General features: G+C 33.0%; 3 protein-coding genes across 7 annotated transcripts; all 3 read left to right on the forward strand.

Annotated features, from left to right (window-relative positions):
• Positions 1-1027: 1027 nt before the first annotated feature.
• Positions 1028-2802, forward strand: LOC122609405 (receptor-like protein kinase HERK 1). Its single transcript, XM_043782451.1, has 3 exons — positions 1028-1939; positions 2318-2521; positions 2620-2802. The coding sequence occupies exons 1-3, from the start codon at positions 1028-1030 to the stop codon at positions 2800-2802; spliced, it is 1299 nt and encodes a 432-aa protein (XP_043638386.1).
• Positions 2803-2822: 20 nt separating this feature from the next.
• Positions 2823-4502, forward strand: LOC122608582. 3 transcript variants are annotated; one of them, XM_043781677.1, is made up of 4 exons: positions 2823-3181; positions 3292-3504; positions 3663-3751; positions 3855-4502. In XM_043781677.1, exons 1-4 carry the CDS (start codon positions 2879-2881, stop codon positions 4348-4350), a joined length of 1101 nt encoding a protein of 366 aa, XP_043637612.1. In that variant the 5' UTR covers positions 2823-2878; the 3' UTR covers positions 4351-4502. The 3 variants fall into 3 exon arrangements, with proteins under 3 accessions (XP_043637612.1, XP_043637613.1, XP_043637614.1); XM_043781678.1 differs by having other exon boundaries at positions 3865-4502; XM_043781679.1 differs by having other exon boundaries at positions 3663-3726.
• Positions 4503-5883: 1381 nt separating this feature from the next.
• Positions 5884-10246, forward strand: LOC122608128. Of its 3 annotated transcripts, XM_043781222.1 has the most exons (8): positions 5884-6875; positions 7083-7286; positions 7475-7578; positions 7662-8031; positions 8142-8420; positions 8586-8674; positions 8778-8968; positions 9902-10246. In XM_043781222.1, exons 1-8 carry the CDS (start codon positions 5964-5966, stop codon positions 9916-9918), a joined length of 2166 nt encoding a protein of 721 aa, XP_043637157.1. In that variant the 5' UTR covers positions 5884-5963; the 3' UTR covers positions 9919-10246. The 3 variants fall into 3 exon arrangements, with proteins under 3 accessions (XP_043637157.1, XP_043637155.1, XP_043637156.1); XM_043781220.1 differs by lacking the exon at positions 9902-10246 and having other exon boundaries at positions 5896-6875; positions 8778-9336; XM_043781221.1 differs by lacking the exon at positions 9902-10246 and having other exon boundaries at positions 5897-6875; positions 8151-8420; positions 8778-9336.
• Positions 10247-17976: the final 7730 nt, after the last annotated feature.

The following is a 17976-nucleotide window of genomic DNA, read 5'->3' on the forward strand; positions in this document are numbered from 1 at the left end:
ATAACTAATTACATGATGCAAAACACATACGTGCATAGGTTGTAATTCTCATATAAATATTCTTAATCCTAATTTAACAAAATGTAACAACAAATTTTAGCCATTCATTTTAAAAAATCGAAAAGTGCAAAATAAAACTTTCGTATTTGTATATTCCTATAAACATGGATCTTGAACAAGGATACAAGTTTTGAATATTTGTTTTAGTTTCATCTTCTTTTTTGGAAGTGGTCTATAAGTTGTATAATTAGTGAAATATGCACATTTTGAAGTTTTGAGTTACGGAACATTTTGAAGTTTTGAGTTACGGAAATGGTCTAAATCGTCTTGGTCAAGAAACCCAATCCTGCGGGTCATCCCGTAAATTTATGCTATTCAGCAGTAATTTCGAGGTTCATAGTAAATTTCCGTCAGTGTAAATAATAAAATGGAAAAAAAAAATTGATCTTAAATTGTTGGTGTGCTACTAAGAAACACTATAAAATGAATTCAACTTTCATACTGTCTATTAAAACAACTATAATCTTAATGTGATACAAAACTGTTTACATATTAACTGTAATGAACAAGTGCTTAAGGCATTAAGTTGGAGTGCTCAAGAGTGTTATACAAGTTTTTGATGGAATCATGGAATGAAGTCCAAGGACTAGTATTGACAGTTTAGAATACAAAAATAGAGGGTTGGTTTTGCTATTTCATCAAAGAATGGTCAACCCATCCATTTCATGTTCTGTCTACCTGTCCTGTCTCTCAATATTTCATAAGTCAACCCTTACTTTTGATCATATTATTATGTGTATCTCTCCCTTTCAAATTATTGTTTCCAGTCTTTATTTGAACCAATTTTAAGTCTGTCTTCGAATCCTTGATTCAAGTTTGTAGATAATTGTTTGTTTGATCTAAATAAGATTAGATCTTGGTAAATCTATTTGTTTTTTGTTCACTGTCTCAAACTTGTAAATATAGCAGTTTGTGCTTGATCTTATATTCATTTAATAAACTTATCTTTCATTTGTTCTAAATAATAATGTCAAGCATAAAAGAGTTTCAACATCTCAAAATTCCACTCCAGGACTTAATAGCGGCCACCAATAACTTTGGAGACACCAACTTTATCGCTCGAGGAGGGTTTGGGAAAGTTTATAGAGGAGAACTTGTCCGGTCCGACGGGCTCACCATGGTCGCTGTAAAACGCTTAGATAGTGCATTGGGGCAAGGAGCCCCAGAATTTTGGAAAGAAGTCATGTTACTCAGTCGGTACAAACATGAAAATCTTGTTTCACTTCTAGGCTTTTGTGACGAGGGTGGTGAAAATATCCTTGTGTACGAGTATTTAGCTAACAAAAGTCTCGACTTGTACTTGAGTGGCCATGATCTCTCTTGGATTCAACGTCTTCGTATCTGCATCGGGGCTGCACATGGACTACAATTCCTTCATCATCCTGCAGAGGGGAGTCAAGAAAGAGTTCTACACTGCGATATCAAAAGTGCAAATATTCTACTAGACCAAAACTGGAAACCAAAGATTTCAGATTTTGGTCTTTCCAAATTTGGACCTGCTAACCAACAATATAGTTATCTTTTCTCGAACGCTGTAGGAACAATGGGGTATTGTGATCCATTGTATATTGAGACTGGCTTCTTGACTAAAGAATCTGACATATATTCGTTTGGTGTGGTTTTGTTCGAGGTTCTTTGTGGAAGACATTGTGTGCAAAATTATGAGGATATTCGTAGATTTTTGGCTAGATTTGCACGAAAGTGCTATGAAGAAAAGAAACTAGACGCTATCATTCATACTAGTCTAATAGAAGAAATTTCACCACATTGTTTGGAAAGGTTTTCAACAATTGCGTATCAATGTTTGCAGACAGATCGCAGTGAACGCCCTTCCATTGCAACAATAGTGAAAGAACTGGAAATTGCATTGCAATATCAAGTAAGCTGTTTCCATCCGTTTCATTTATTGTACCTATTATTTAACTGTATATGAAGCTTCTAAAGGGGATGTTTGAAATGGCGTTTGCATTATGCTTTGGTGGTGAGTTTTCACTGTTGGTTATCTATGTGAAATACTGAATTTGAAATTAGCTTATGATCCTAGTTTTTGGAAATTTTGTAATCTCTTTAAGATAAGAACCACAAAGGCACAAACACTCCCTTAGAAATTAGCCGGCCAATGAATAGAAAAACGTAGACGGTTTGCTTGCCCGTGATTTTATCAGGTAGCAATCACATATTACAATAAAAAATTTCTAACCACAAGCACTATGTTTACAAATCACGCGTTATACATTTGAAGTTGTACATTTGATAGGTGGAATATGATTTTGAGAAGGAAAAGAAGTTGAAGCAACATGTAGTGATAGACTTTGACTCTGACAAATATTGGGAGACAAAGCTTCCAAGAGACTTAGAGGTAATAGTCAAGATGTTCAAGATTCCACATGCCATCTATGCTGTAAAGAAGGAATTGTTTGCATATCTTCAAAAGGGACTTCTTTATGATGAAGGCAACAAGGTAAATGCTACTTCTTTGATCTAGATGTCATTAAAGTGATCATTTAATACATCAAAAGCAATATCATGGCAAACTTAATTGTAACTTATTATCTGTAGTTCTTTTGGATAAACGATTATGGGAAGAAATGTGTATTGCTATCAGCAAGAATTTTTCTGAATTGCGATTTGACAACATGGATATTCCAACGTGATTTGAGGTATATTTTGTATGTGATTGTATGTTCTTTTCCTCCGAGACGAGCACTCTCCTCTCAAGAAAAAAGGATGTTTATATACTGAAACCTGCAGGTTTTCAAGGGTAGCTGAGTATTTATATGGAGACTTATATGACATTAAATGTCAAATAAAAACTAGCATGTTATCACTTGGTACCATGTATGCAGCTTGTTTGGTGTTCAAATATCGTGGAAAATCAAGGATATACCAAGTACAATCTGAGATTATGACAATTAAATGGAAGATGGATGAGTTGAGTGTACACTCTACGCATTGTGCAGAGAAAATATCTGACAACTGGTATAAGATAGAAATGTGGAACTTCATTAATCATGGGCCGAATGCTGATTTTGATATTGTGCTGGAGAAACTTTCATATCTTCGCGATCCAATGAAAACTGATCTCTTGATTCAAGGAATTGAATTTCAACCCATAGAGATGGCAAGTTTATTTTTCCTAAATAAATTATTTTGGTCATCATTCCATTTCATTTCAACCCATAGAGGTAGAGCAAATTCTCTTTTTTTGAATCATAATTACAATCAATGCAGGATGAAGATACTGAAGAATTTAGAAGTCTTCCTATGACATATGAAGAGGATATAGATACAGATATAGACGCTAATGATATTTACTGGGAGAAAAAGTTGCCAGATGACCATCAACATTTTATTCAAATGTCTGACAAGCCTTTGGACTACACCACAAAAAAGGAACTCTACCTCCGTTTTTGTGAAGGTTTCCTATGCGCTAATGGCCGATTGGTACTCCCATCATCCTTGTCGTTGTTCTTGTGCTGAAACAATAGAGATAGTATTTAAATTTAATATAAGGTTTCATAAACAAACATCCAAGTTTCAATCTCTAGAAATCCTTGTTAAAATATTCAAAATCTAACATTTGGCAGGTCTTTGACTAACAGTTATTATCGTTCTGCAAATCAACACGGGGAATATGTGCTATGCTACAACCCACAGAAGCCTCCGGTGATCTCCTTGAATCCGATTTGAGGTTTTGAATCCATGAACTATGTGTGATATTGAACAAATGTATTATTATGAAATCTGTATATTTTTGTATTTAAGAATTCTGTCTAATATAATTGATACAACAGACATGTTCAGGTGGAGGAACCTTTAAAAGTTCGCTACTGCAGTATCGTGAACTTTAGTCTTCATCCGCACATTTTTTCATCTCAGCACATCTATGAATGCCATCTTGTGTTCAAATTTGAAGAAACTCCAACTCAAATAGAGGATACTGTTATGTTTGATGCAGAGTGCATGCTGGATGGTTTTTCTCAAGGTAGAATATATGCATATATGAGTTTCTCTTCAATGAATATACCGATCATCAAACCAAAGAATGATTATGGATGGCACGAGTCATCAAATATACCAGCAAATCGAGGACACAGGATGCTAAAAGCTCACAGCAAGCAGCTTGTATATAGTAGAGTTGGGGAAAGGAAGGATGGTTGGATGGAGGTCATGTTGTATAAATCACGATGCCACTTGCAGGATCATATGTTACTACAGGTAAAAGTACGAAGTATCAACACCCAGACATTTTTTGTAAAGGGCATTGAGTTTAGACCATGTAATCTTTGAAAGATCACTAGAGTACATTTCTCATCTATGTAGTAGCGGTGCAGGAATTATGTATATTATGCCTAGTGAACACAATATGTACCCTTATTCGTCTATGTTATTATAGTTTATTAAGGTAAAGTCTGCCTTGGATGCCCCGTACATGATGACAATGTTGGTCAAGAAAGAGGCTTAAGTCATCGCTTCAAATTCGAGAAAGGGCTTTTAGTTTTGGAATTAATCCTTAATAACTAGTAAATTTGGGTTGTGTTTGTAACAAACAAAAAATTTGCGCTAACAAATTAGACCAAACAGGAAACAGGTCAAATGGTGGTTGTGTTTGTAACTTTCTAAATTGCTTTAGGTTATCATGGTAATAATATAGTTTTGTAAATCATATTTTACGCACTTAACTTTTTAAACTATAAATGTGCTGTGGGTCTCTAATCCGAGTCCATCCCATTCCGACGCGGACTTAAACTTACCTGTTTTTACCCATTACCCAACCCGCCCAGCCTGCCCAATTAATCACAACTATAATCAAGTGATTTACCACATGACACACATAACTTCTTTGCAAAACTTGGCTACCAGGTAGCAATTAAGCCTTTCTTCTGGTAGTTGCTTTATAGGGATGGAACTACATAACACAGAAAAATTATTAGAACATTTATCCTTAATGTTTTGCTAGTTATGCATTAAAGTATCTACAGAACCAGTCACTCTCTGATGCCAGACCTTGTGGATTAGATATGTCCTGAACTCCTTGTAAAAAGAAAACGAATGATTTCAATTTGTGACCCGAACTACAGACTGGATAAAGTGATGTTAAATATAATTCCTAAGCCATATATAAAGAAGTAGCAAACATAGTGATTTGGAGGGCTGTGGAATGGGTCAAACTGGGCGGGTTGACCTGAACACATGTTTCCATCATCTTTAAACTTTTTCAATTAACAGTTTTGCATAAAACTGTCTAGGAGGTTCTATGCGTTAAAAATACACTTTCGAAGAATTTCTTCTTGCTTGGCCTCGACCCACTTCTCATTTAACTATTTATTTTATTGGGTAGTTATCATTTGAAAACTAAAATTTGTGTGAAAACCCGAAAACTGGCCAAACACACAGTGATTTGAAACTTAACACAAATATTACTTTTTATAATATAGTATAGATAAAACATGCTAATCGTCAGATCTCCTTGTAGTTTTTAAATTTTTTTATAAAAAAAAAAAACTTCTAATATTTATACATAATTGGACGTTAAATTTGTATGCTGATATACCAAAAACTTGGTTAATTTATACTAGCTACTCGTTTGATTTTAGTTATAACCCTTCCATGTGATCTTATCTGTCTCTCAATAATTTCATAAGTCAAACGTACCATCACTTCCATGTGATCATATTCTGTCTATCTGTCTCTCAATATCTCATATATAAGTCAACGCTTCCATTCGATCATATTCTGTCTCTCAGTATCTCATAATTAAGTCAACTTTTTCATTCAATCATATTCATCTCTCTCAAATTCTTGTTTTCAGTGTCTCTTTGAGTAATCAGTTTGATCCAAATGAGATCAGATATTGCTTGATCTTATATTGTTATTGGATCTTTCATTTGTTCTAAATAATAATGTCAAGCATAAAAGAGTTTCAACATCTCAAAATTCCACTCCAAGACTTAATAGCCGCCACCAATAACTTTGGAGATACTCACCGTATCGGTCAAGGTGGGTTTGGGAAAGTTTATAAAGGAGAACTCGTCCTGCCCGACGGGCTCACTGTGGTCGCTGTAAAACGCTTAGATCGTGCATTTGGGCAAGGAGACGCAGAATTTTGGAAAGAAGTCATGTTACTTACTCGTTACAAACATGAACATCTTGTATCACTTTTAGGATTTTGTAATGAGGGTAGTGAAAATATCCTTGTATACGAGTATCTAACTAACAGAAGTCTCGACTTGTACTTGAGTGGCAATGATCTTTCTTGGAATCAACGTCTTCGTATATGCATTGGGGCAGCCCATGGACTACAATTCCTTCATCATCCTGCAGAGGGGAGTCAACAAAGAGTCTTGCACCGAGATATTAAAAGTGCAAATATTCTACTAGACCAAGACTGGAAACCAAAGATTGCAGATTTTGGTCTTTCCAAATTTGGACCTGCTAACCAACAATATACTTATCTTTTTTCTAACGCTGTAGGCACGATGGGGTATTGTGATCCATTGTATATGCAGACTGGCTACTTGACTAAAGAATCTGACATATATTCCTTTGGTGTGGTTTTATTCGAAGTTCTTTGTGGGAGACTTTGTGTGCAAAATTATGAAGATGTTCGTAGATTTTTGGCTATATTGGCACGAAAGTGCTATGAAGAAAAGAAACTAGACACCATCATCCATATGAGTCTGAAAGAAGAAATTTCACCACCTTGTTTGGAAAGGTTTTCAACAATTGCGTATCAATGTTTGCAGACAGATCGCACTGAACGCCCATCCATTGCAAAAATAGTGAAAGAACTGGAAATTGCATTGCAATATCAAGTAAGATGTTTCAATCCATTTTGATTAGAGTTAATCAATAATCTACGAAAATATAAAGGCAAAAATACATTATTATACATATCATTTAAATATATATATATATATATATATAATTGAAGAATTAGGGCCAACAATTGGAAAAACCAGATGATTTACAATCACATGTTAATATAAAAAAATTCTGACTACAAACGATTAATTTGATAGGTGGAATATGATTTTGAGAAGGAAAAGAAGTTGAAGCAACATGTAGTGATAGACTATAACTCTGACGAGTATTGGGAGTCAAAGCTTCCAAGAGACTTGGAAGTAATAGTTAAGAGGTTCAAGATTCCACATGCCATCTATGCTGTAAAGAAGGATCTGTTCGCTCATCTTCAAAAGGGACTTCTTTGTGATGAAGGCAACAAGGTAAACACTTATATGATCTACATTTCTTTAACATGATCATTTAATAAATCAAACTAGTTTCTAACTATATATGTAAATTTCTTATGTGTAGAGACATGATTCATAACATAGTATGCTTGATAGGTTATATACTCGAATTATGTTCATGTACCTTTTGTTTGAACTTTATTGTAACTTTTTATCGGTAGTTCTTCTGGATAAACGATTACGGCAAGAAATGTGTATTGCTATCACCAAGAAGCTTCCTAAATCATGATCTGACGACATGGGTATTCCAACGTGATTATTTGAGGTATATTCTGTATGTGATTGTATGCTTACATACTTAACTTGCAGATTTTCAAGAAAAAGGATGTTTATATACTTAACTTGTAGGTTTTCAAGGGTAGCCGAGTATTCTTATGGAGCCTTATATGACATTAAGTGTCAAATAAAAACTAGCATGTTATCACTTGGTACCATGTATGCAGCTAGTCTGATGTTCAAATATCGTGGAAAACCCAGGAGAGACCAACTAGCATTTAAAATTATGTCAATTAAATGGAAGATGGATGAGTTAAGTGTACAATCTATGCATTATGCAGAGCAACTATCAGACAATTGGTATAAGATAGAAATGTGGAACTTTATTAATCATGGGCCGGATGCTGATTTTGATATTGTGCTCGAGAAACTTTCATTTCTTCATCATCCAATGAAATCTGATCTTTTGATTCAAGGAATTGACATTCAACCCCTAGAGATGGCAAGTTTATTTTTCCCAAACAAACTATTTTGGTCATCAGTTAATTTCGTTTTAACCCATAGAGATATAAGCGAATTCTCTTCTTTTTTTTTCTTTTAACCCAATTACAGTATATGCAGGATGTGCGGGATGAAGAGACTGAAGGATTTAGAAGTCTTTCTATGACATATGAAGGGGATATAGATATAGATAAAAATACGGATCTTATTATGACATATAATGGGGATATAGATACAGATGTAGATACTAATGATATGTACTGGGAGAAAAAGCTGCCAGATGACTATCAACGTTATATTGAGATTTCGGACAAACCTTTGGACTACACCACAACAAAGGAACTCTACCTCCGTTTTTGTGAAGGTTTCCTATGCGATAATGGCCGATTGGTAATTCTCATCATCCTTGTCGTTCTTGAGCAGAAAATTAATAATGAGGTGGTATTTAAATTTTATTATATTAAAGGTTTCATAAACAAACATCTCAATTTCAATCTCTTGAAATCTTTGTTACAATATACATAATCTAACATTTTGCAGCTATTTGACTAACAGTTTTTATCATTATGCAAATCAACACGGGGAATTCGTGCTATGCTAGCCTACTTGGAAGACTATGATTACTGGGAACCTGATTATATGAGGTTTTGAATCCATGAACTACTTGTGATATCAAACAAAAGTATTATGATGAAATTTGTATATTCTTGTCTCTACGAATTCTGTCTAATATAATTCGTACTACAGGTCTCACGAGGATGGGGGGAAAAGTGAAACCCCGCACTTCCGTCGCTTATCCTTTTCTGAGCGTCGACACATGTTTTCACCTCATCATAACTATGCATGCTATCTTGTTTTCAAATTTCCAGAAAAACCCACTCAAACAGAGGATATTCTTTTGTTTAGTGCAGAGTGCATGCTGGAATTAATCTCGCAAGGTACAATGTATGCATGTATGAGTTTCTCTGCAACGAATATACCCATCATCAAACCAAAGAGTGATTATAGATTGCACGACTCATCAAATATACCAGCAGATCGAGGACGTGGGATGATAAAAGGTCGCACCGAGCATTATGTATATAGTAGGATTGAGGAAAGGAAGGATGGTTGGATGGAGGTCATGTTGTGTAAATTATTATGCCACTTGGAGGATCCTCGATTCCTGTCGGTTAAATTAAGAGATCACGAGTACCATACAGTTAGAACCTTGCCTGTGAAAGGCATCGAGTTTAGGCCATGTAATGTTTGAAAGATCACTAGAGTACAGTTTTCATCTATGTAGCTTCTATCGTACCCAGTGTCACATAATAGCCTTATTCGTCTATGTTTTTAAGTTTCATTAAGGTTTTGGTTTAGCTTGGATGCCCACATGATGGGTATGTTGGTCATTATTACCCTTAAAAACTAGTCAGTTCTGGTTTTGTTTGTAATGAGTCAACAGATTGAGCTAAAAAAATTCAACCAAACAGGAAGCGGGTCAAATTGGTGCCGGTAGGTCAATCAGGTAGGAAATCATCCAAAATCTATTTGAATCCATAATACATTCTATATTGCTTCGTTTAAAATTAGTTTTATCTCGGTAACAATATAACTTTGCAATCACTTTTACGCACTTAGCTTTTTGAACTATAAATCCTATCTAGTTAATCCTATTCTGGCACGGACTTAAAAACTTACCCAATTTCACCCATTACCCAACCCGCTTAGCCTGCCCAATTAATCACCCCTAATCAAATGATTTACCAAATGACACCCATAACTTCTTTACAGAACTTGGCTACCAAGCAGCAATTAGGCCATTTCTTCTAGCAATTGTGTTAAATTGATACAAACCATTACTTATAGTTGGTTAAGTGTTTGTTTTGTAGGTATTTTTTGGATATGAAGTTTCAAGAATTGATGCAGAAGGACTAAAGTTGTGCAATGCTGAAAGACACAAGGTTTGGACTAAAAGTGATCAAGACAGGGAGTTGGAGGTTAAAGATGTAACTTCGAGTAGTATATATACTCGCTTATTTTAGGGTTAGGGTCAACAACACATAACCCTCTTCCGATATCGATCGATATTATATTTTCTCTCTAATATTTTCTGTATTCGTATATATATATATATCATATCGATATATATATTCTTCTGCTTTCTGATAATCATCATTTAGATGATTATATATTTGTAATAATAACTCTATAACATTTAATCTTTTTCATAATAATCATTCATATAATTTCTGGTATTATTGCTTGATTCAAAATCTGATAATCCTTTTCTGGTTTCTGGTGTTATATGTTCATAAATCTAACAAATTGCTTTATAGGAATGAAATTACATAACAAAAAAAATTTACAAAAACATATCTCCTTAATGTTTAGCAACTCACGCAACAAGATAAGCCACCATACTTTCCACTACAGCATCTAAGAAGCATTCGCCATCTGATGCCAGACCCTGTGGGTCGTGAACTCCGGGTTAAAAGAAAACGAACAATTTCAAATCGTGACCCAAACTACAGACTGGAAAAAGGGGTGTGAAATGTAGTAGTACTTCGTAAGCCATAACTAAAGAAGTAGCAAAAAGAGGGAGTTGGAGGGCATTGGAATGGATCAAAAAAGCTGGTTGACCTGAACACATCTTTCCATTCAACTTTTTCAATAAACAGTTCGTGTGAAATATGATGACAAAACTAACAATGTTTCAATAATAATCTAAAGTTTTGCATAAAACTATTTAAGAGATTCTATGCGTTAAATGTACACTTTCAAAGATTTTCTTCTTGTTAGGCCTTGACCCATTTCTCATTTAAGTATTTACTGTATTATAATACCCATTTGGAATGTAGAGGCACCATATATCCACTAATTCACAAGTAAATACATGAAGAGGACACTAATCCAACAACCATACAGATCAACCCAGATACTATATAATTTTGACGTTTCTCCTGCAAAAATATGTCCAGAAATTAAGCGTTCTACTTTTATCTACCCAGAACAAACATTATTTTAGATATGAGTGAGTTTTTGCATGATAGTAGCCTAGTCGATCGTTCGGATATGTGCATAAAGACGAAGACTATGCGTGCCAATCCGGACCCAATATCCATATACCGATATAGTAGAGGCAGTGAATTGAGTGAATTGGGTAATGTACGAGTGATTTCGTATATAAGTGCATAATCGATTAAGCAATGCAGTTTCAATTGTCATTTTGAACACATAGTTATTTCGAAATGGTCACATATTGTGTTCAAGCTTTCTATAGCTACGCAAATAAAACCTCAATGTTAGAATTAGCTTCATTATAAAATTGCAAGTACATCATATATATATATATATATATATATATTCTCTTATAAAGAAAAAACCTCCTTTTTATTTTAAGTAATTCTACCTTTGAATTACTAGAATTGCTCTTGATTTTTTATGTTTAGCCTTAATGAATTATAATTTACACTCTAAACTTTTATTTTAATAATTAACACTTTAAGTCCTTGTTTTCTAAACATTTCCATTATCACAATTACATCAACCTACACCACTTGACATCGCCACCACCACCAATAGTACCATCACCGACACCACTACACCCGCCTTCCCCGCCACCGCCACCGCATTGCGCGAATACCATATATATATATATATGGGAAAGATAATTTGAGACCAACTAAAAAAAGTCCAAAAAAGGACCATTGATTTTCGTAAGTTACACACCACCATCATGATCTACTACGATATACAAGACTTTTTTGTAAAAACACTAAGACTTTCCAGTGACGGGCCCACAGAAAAATCATGTGTAAGTTAACTTACATATGTGTAAGTTACACATGTGTAAGTACTTACATATGTGTAACTTAACTTACACATGATTTTCTGGTGGGCCCGTCGCCGGAAAGTCTTAGTGTTTTTACAAAAAAGTCTTGTATATCGTAGTAGATGATGATGGTGTACAAAAATCAATGGTCCTAGTTGGTCTTAAAATAAGAGGTGGTCTCAAAATATCTCACCCCTATATATATATATATATATATATATAGGAGGGGTTATTTGAGAACCCTTAAAACAAAGAACTCAAGAACCCTATCCACCATTGGATAAAAAAATGGATGGATTAAATTAAAAATAAAAAAAAAACTCCTCCCAACACTAAAGGAGTATTTTTTTTGTCACTCTTTCTTTTTTCTCTCTTTTACTTTATTAAATTAATAGAATTTTATTTAATTCACTAAAAAAATTTTATCTCACAAACCGTAAATTGTTAGACGAAAAGAAAAGCATGGGTAGTCTTAGAATTTCGTCATCTTTCATTAGAAATGCAATTTGACATACTTTTGACAGCTTTTTAAGTTTCATTTTTTTTTCTCATCACGTTCATCTTACACATGTGTAAGTTATTATTCTTTGATGTCCTACACATGTGTAGGATGAACCTTTTAGTGTTTTTCACTTGTCCTACACATGTGTAGCTTAAACCTTTTAGTGGTTTCCACTTGTCCTACACATGTGTAGCATGAACCATTTAGTGATTTTCACTTGTCTTATATATGTGTAGGATGAACATATTAGTGGTTTTTACTTGTCCCTACACATGTGTAGGATGAACCTACACTTGTGTAGGATGAATATGATGGGGAAAAACTTGTCTTACATATGTGTAGGATGAACCTTTTAGTGTTTTCCACTTGTCCTACACATGTGTAGCATGAACCTTTTAGTGGTTTCCACATGTCCTACACATGTGTAGCATGAACCATTTAGTGATTTTCACTTGTCATACACATGTGTAGGATGAACCTTTTAGTGGTTTTTACTTATCCCTACACATGTGTAGGCATGTGATAGGAAAAAAACGAAATTTAAAAAGTCTACATAAGTATATCGAATTGCATCTCTAATGAAAGATGACGAAATTTCAAGACTACCCATGCTTTTTTTTCCGTCTAACGATGTACGGTTTGTGAGATAAAAGTTTTTTAATAAATTAGATATTTTTATTAATTTAATAAGAAGAGAGAGAGAAAGAGAGATGTAGACTTTTTCATAATGACAATCATGTCCTTCTTGATCTTAATGAATGAAGGACTGAGATTGATTCTCGTGTTCTTTATTTTTTAGTGGTTCTCAAAATAACTCACCTATATATATATATATATATAGTAAAAAGATAATATAAGAACCAATAAAATGTCGAGAACCTTTTTAGATAAGGGTAATTTTGTACTTTAATAATTATATGACAATAAATATTAATTTAATTTCTTGAACCCCTTAAACTAGATCTATACCCGATCGTTGACCGGGTTAGAAACGATATATATATAGTTAAGAGTAAACGAAACATGTTGAACTTTATTATAAACAATAACAAAAGTGCAAATATCAAACTTTTATTAATAACACATAACAAAAAACGTTAAAAACCCAAACATAAGATTACTTGAAAAAAAAAAAGTTCTAAATTTTCAAATATATATTGACGGTGCAAAAAGTGGTTCATAGTAAAGATATAAGACGATGTACACAATAAATAAACAAAAACATTAAAATATAACAAAATAAGATGTTAACACATCAAAACTTCCGTAAATGGGAAATTCGAAGATTCAAACCTTTAAGAATATAAAGTAAAAGAGTACTATGCTTTTGAAAATTGTGATGTTTTTTAAAATGCTCTTGAGTTTCACTTTATTCATGTTCTTCCGTTTGATCAATAGGATATCATCATAAACAATTTTTCATAACACAAGTACATGATTAGTATATAATTAAAAATAGTAATCTATATTATATTATAAAGTAATATGTGAAAAAGAGAGTTAGATATTTTTTTAAATAAACATCTATATTATATTATAAAGCAAATTACTTTTGAACTTAAATTTCAACATTGATTTGAAGTTTCAACAATGTACACATTTTATTTATTAAGATAATTATTAGCTGATTTGTTTTTCTATTTTAGTGGTGTTATACTTAATGGTTGACTGTTAGTTAAATTTCAATGCAATATTGAAATTAAATCTTCCCATTATATCCTTGAGTACAACTTGTTTACCTATCAAGTTTTAAAGTCATTAATGGCATTTATGTTGCTTTCTCTTTCCAACTATATTGCCCCACCAAATACCGGAATATGATAAATCCTCCTAAATATTAGCCTAAAAATCATCTTAAAACTTTAAGAATGTGACATCAGTTATCCATTAATTCTCTTTCCTAATTTTATCCCTGATTTTTCCACATGTCATCATCTAATTATTAGGAATATGATTAGGAGGATTAATAATTTCCCTATTGGAAATATTGCTTTGTAAACCGAGATCTATAGTATCAACTATCAAGAATGAGAGTTGCGTTGATATTCCTTTCGACCTGGATGGCTGTGATTCATATGGTGTTGAAACTCGAAAAAGTGTTTTTCTTAAGAGAGAGACGATGTAGTAGCATCAGGACCTGATTTATTAAGTTATCTTATATTTTTATAAAGTTGTTTTTTTAATTTTATTTAAAAGGATAATTGATGATATACCTCCCCGGAGCTCTACCTCTGCACCCAGAATATGGAACAACAGAACACTAATACGAAGCAACACCTTCGTAAACAGAAGTAACTACAGACCTCGTAGGTTTAACTACCCCGCTTCGGAAAAGTATAAATGTTATACGGAATGCTTATCGAAGCTCCGATATACTCGGATATAATTTGGTAACAAGATTACCACAAATCTCCTCAAGAAGGACACAAGATATTCACAAAGGAGGAAGAGATTTACCCTAATTCTATTACCATCTTTTCCAAGTTATCTACTATCTATATAAATAGAGGAAGAAGCCTCACGGCACGTCATTCACGGACGATACACAAAAACCCTTCCATCAAATATCGTTTATTCGACCTCCGAATAAACCCTAAATAAAACCCTAAAGTCAAACACACCGCTTAGGATCAACAAAACCATAGGCGTAAAGCGGCCATAGTGCGATTAACACCAACAACCCAACTCACACCTTCGGTTGAGCCATAGTGCGATTATTTGATCAAACAATAATTATGAGTTGATTTTTTTTAGTGGCGTTAGAATTAGTATAACATTAGGATGGTAAATATAAGTGTCATCTAGACCTAATGGTTTAAAGAGTAATTAGTGAACGGGAACAGGTAATCAAGGGTTTATTTGAGAAACAAGATTCAAATATTAGTAAACAAGCTAGTCTTATTAATCTTGAGAGATTTTCAGTTAACTAGAAAGCAAAGATGACATTGAATCCGAAGATAATTAGTGTAAGTAAAAATGCCAAATAAACAATAATTTACTTAAATTTGAACAAAATGAATTAAATAATCAATAGATATAGCCATGTTTATATCACTTTGAAAAGTAATCGAAAAATATAACCATTAATTATAGTTGTCAAACTCGTACGAGTCAAAACAATTTAAAAACGAGGCAAATCGGTAGATGACTCGTCTTTGCTTCAGACTCGTAGCATGGCTTGTGTTTTGTTGTGCGAGTCAGTCCTAGTCATGTTCCGAGTCATGCACGAGTCACAAAAAAAAATATTTTTCAACTTTTTTTTATCAATACTATCTTATAAAGCATTTTGTTATTATTTAAAATCTCAAAAGATGATTTGAACTATCTAAATTATCCATCTTCTTTATTCACTAATTTAAACATCTCTACCAAATATACCTATAATACCCTTAAATTTCAACCACTCATTTTTTTTATACTCTTCACCATAAATCATTTTATTCTTCTAATTCATTCAAAATCTTTTATCTCAAAAACCGTATATCGATAAATTATAAAAGTTGTATGGGTGTTCTTAAAATTTCAAGTTCTTTCATTAGAGATGTCATTCGATATGCTTTTGACGAATTTTTAAATCCGATGGTAGAGCATGTACTAAGGCATTTGCTATCACACTCTATGACTTATCACATCATATGACATATCACCCCACCATCTCACCGTCGCAACGTGCAGACACTTTCTCTCATAGTACAAAACATATTATAAACTTACTTGATTAATCATTTTCACATGAATAAAATTGTCTCTTTTTCCTTTTCAATTCTTTAACTCCTATTACTTATATTATTCATAATAAGTTAATAACATGAAGACTTCATAATAAGTTAATGACATGAAGACTTCAAAAATTTGAGTTTACGATCCGAAATCACAGGGCTATTTGTCGTCATTCACTATGCTTATAAGTTCTGATTTTGATGTGATTGTAAAAATTTAAGGTAAATCCAGAACTTTAACTAAACATATATTATATTTATCATTATTGTTTATTATAACTTAGATTCAATTATCGGTTTACTTTAACTTCAACTTATTTCATTCTCACGAATCATGTATGAGGCATATTCGATTCGAATTTCTTTATATTACAATCTATATAGCTACCGTACATCGTAGAGTATTAGGACTAGTTTTTTTAAAGTTTGCTGTTATTACAATTTATATGTTATTAAAGTTTGATGTTATTTTTATAGTGTTTTCATTATTCCGCTTAAGATATTAATAGAATACTATATTCTTACAATAAATACATATGTATAATTATAAAGTTATATATTATGTATTAAATACTATAACTCTAATGATTCGAGTCGAGTCACGAGTCTAAATTCACGAGTCTAAATTAAATTTCGAGTAGAGTCGAAAATAAGGAGTTGATAAGTATGCCAATAATTATGTCAAGAAACAGCATGGGTTTTCTAAAAAGGTAAAAATTGAAGGTCCAATGTTGTCTGAGTGGAAGGTCAAAGCTTAGTCTACGAGTGCAAGGTGGGTCAAAAATCATCCAAACCTCCCAAATCTTCCCTCTTCAAGATCTTGGTAAAAGCTTCAACTCAATTTTTTTTTATAGAACGGCATTAGCTTCGACTCAAATTAATTTATTTATTTTAATAAAAGGGTTTATAGATCCGAAATAAACAAAGATGAATACAAACAAATCTGTGCTCATACACTTACAAATCGGGTTAGATCTAAGAAACAAGATGGGTTGCATAAAAACATAATAAATTAACCGAAAATTTTATAAAGAAAAACACTAGATCAGCTTGTGTTGGTACAAGGTCCATCTTTTTTTTGTGTTGTGGTAATTGGTAAACATGTTCGTGAATCGTACGTGAGTGTAGCTTTCGAATCTGAGTTTTTGATTACAAGTTCGTGCGAAGAAACATATTAGGGTGACGTGGCACGAACTACAAGTTTACGATATCATATATAGGGGTGAGTTATTTTGAGAACCATAAAAAAAAAAGAACGCGAGAATCAATCCTGTCCATTGATTTTGATCTTAATGATATTTAATTTTCTCTCTCTTCATTTTCACCCAATTCATTCAAATGGTTTATCTCACAAACCGTACATCGTTAAACGAAAAAAAAAGCATGGGTAGTCTTAAAATTTCGTGCTCTTTCATTAGAGATGCGACTTGATATACTTTTGATAAACTTTTAAATTTCGATTTTTTTTTTAAATTTTTTTTTAGCGATAATCCTACACATGTGTAGGATATACATCCTACACATGTGTAGCATGTGTAGGGTATACATCATACACATCCTACACATGTGTAGGTTATACATCCTACACATGTGTAGGTATGTCCTACACATGAGCAGGTAAAAAAAAATTTCGAAAAAAAAAAAAATTTTCAAAATTTAAAAGTTTGTCAAAAGTATATCAAGTCGCATCTCTAATGAAAGAGGACGAAATTTTAAGACTACCCATGGTTTTTTTTTCATCTAACGATGCACGGTTTGTGAGATAAAACGTTTTGAAAAATTTGGATGAAAGTGATGAGAGAGAAAAAAGAAGATGAGATGTGTGGGCGGTTCTCACCTTCTTTTTTTTTATGGTTCTCAAAATATTAATTGGTAGATAAGAAAAATAAATTTTGGGATCTCAACTTTTAA

This window comes from Erigeron canadensis, chromosome 7, assembly GCF_010389155.1.
Source record: "Erigeron canadensis isolate Cc75 chromosome 7, C_canadensis_v1, whole genome shotgun sequence".
Lineage (NCBI taxonomy): Eukaryota > Viridiplantae > Streptophyta > Magnoliopsida > Asterales > Asteraceae > Erigeron > Erigeron canadensis.

Coding starts and splice junctions, on each gene's coding strand:
- LOC122608128 (XM_043781220.1), top strand. CDS start 5,964: ATGTCAAGCATAAAAGAGTTTCAACATCTCAAAATTCCACTCCAAGAC. Junction 8,032..8,141: donor ACATTCAACCCCTAGAGATG/GCAAGTTTATTT, acceptor ACCCAATTACAG/TATATGCAGGATGTGCGGGA. Junction 8,421..8,585: donor TATGCGATAATGGCCGATTG/GTAATTCTCATC, acceptor TTTGACTAACAG/TTTTTATCATTATGCAAATC.
- LOC122608582 (XM_043781677.1), top strand. CDS start 2,879: ATGTTATCACTTGGTACCATGTATGCAGCTTGTTTGGTGTTCAAATAT. Junction 3,505..3,662: donor TATGCGCTAATGGCCGATTG/GTACTCCCATCA, acceptor TTTGACTAACAG/TTATTATCGTTCTGCAAATC. Junction 3,752..3,854: donor CTCCTTGAATCCGATTTGAG/GTTTTGAATCCA, acceptor TTGATACAACAG/ACATGTTCAGGTGGAGGAAC.
- LOC122609405 (XM_043782451.1), top strand. CDS start 1,028: ATGTCAAGCATAAAAGAGTTTCAACATCTCAAAATTCCACTCCAGGAC. Junction 1,940..2,317: donor AAATTGCATTGCAATATCAA/GTAAGCTGTTTC, acceptor TACATTTGATAG/GTGGAATATGATTTTGAGAA. Junction 2,522..2,619: donor TTTATGATGAAGGCAACAAG/GTAAATGCTACT, acceptor TATTATCTGTAG/TTCTTTTGGATAAACGATTA.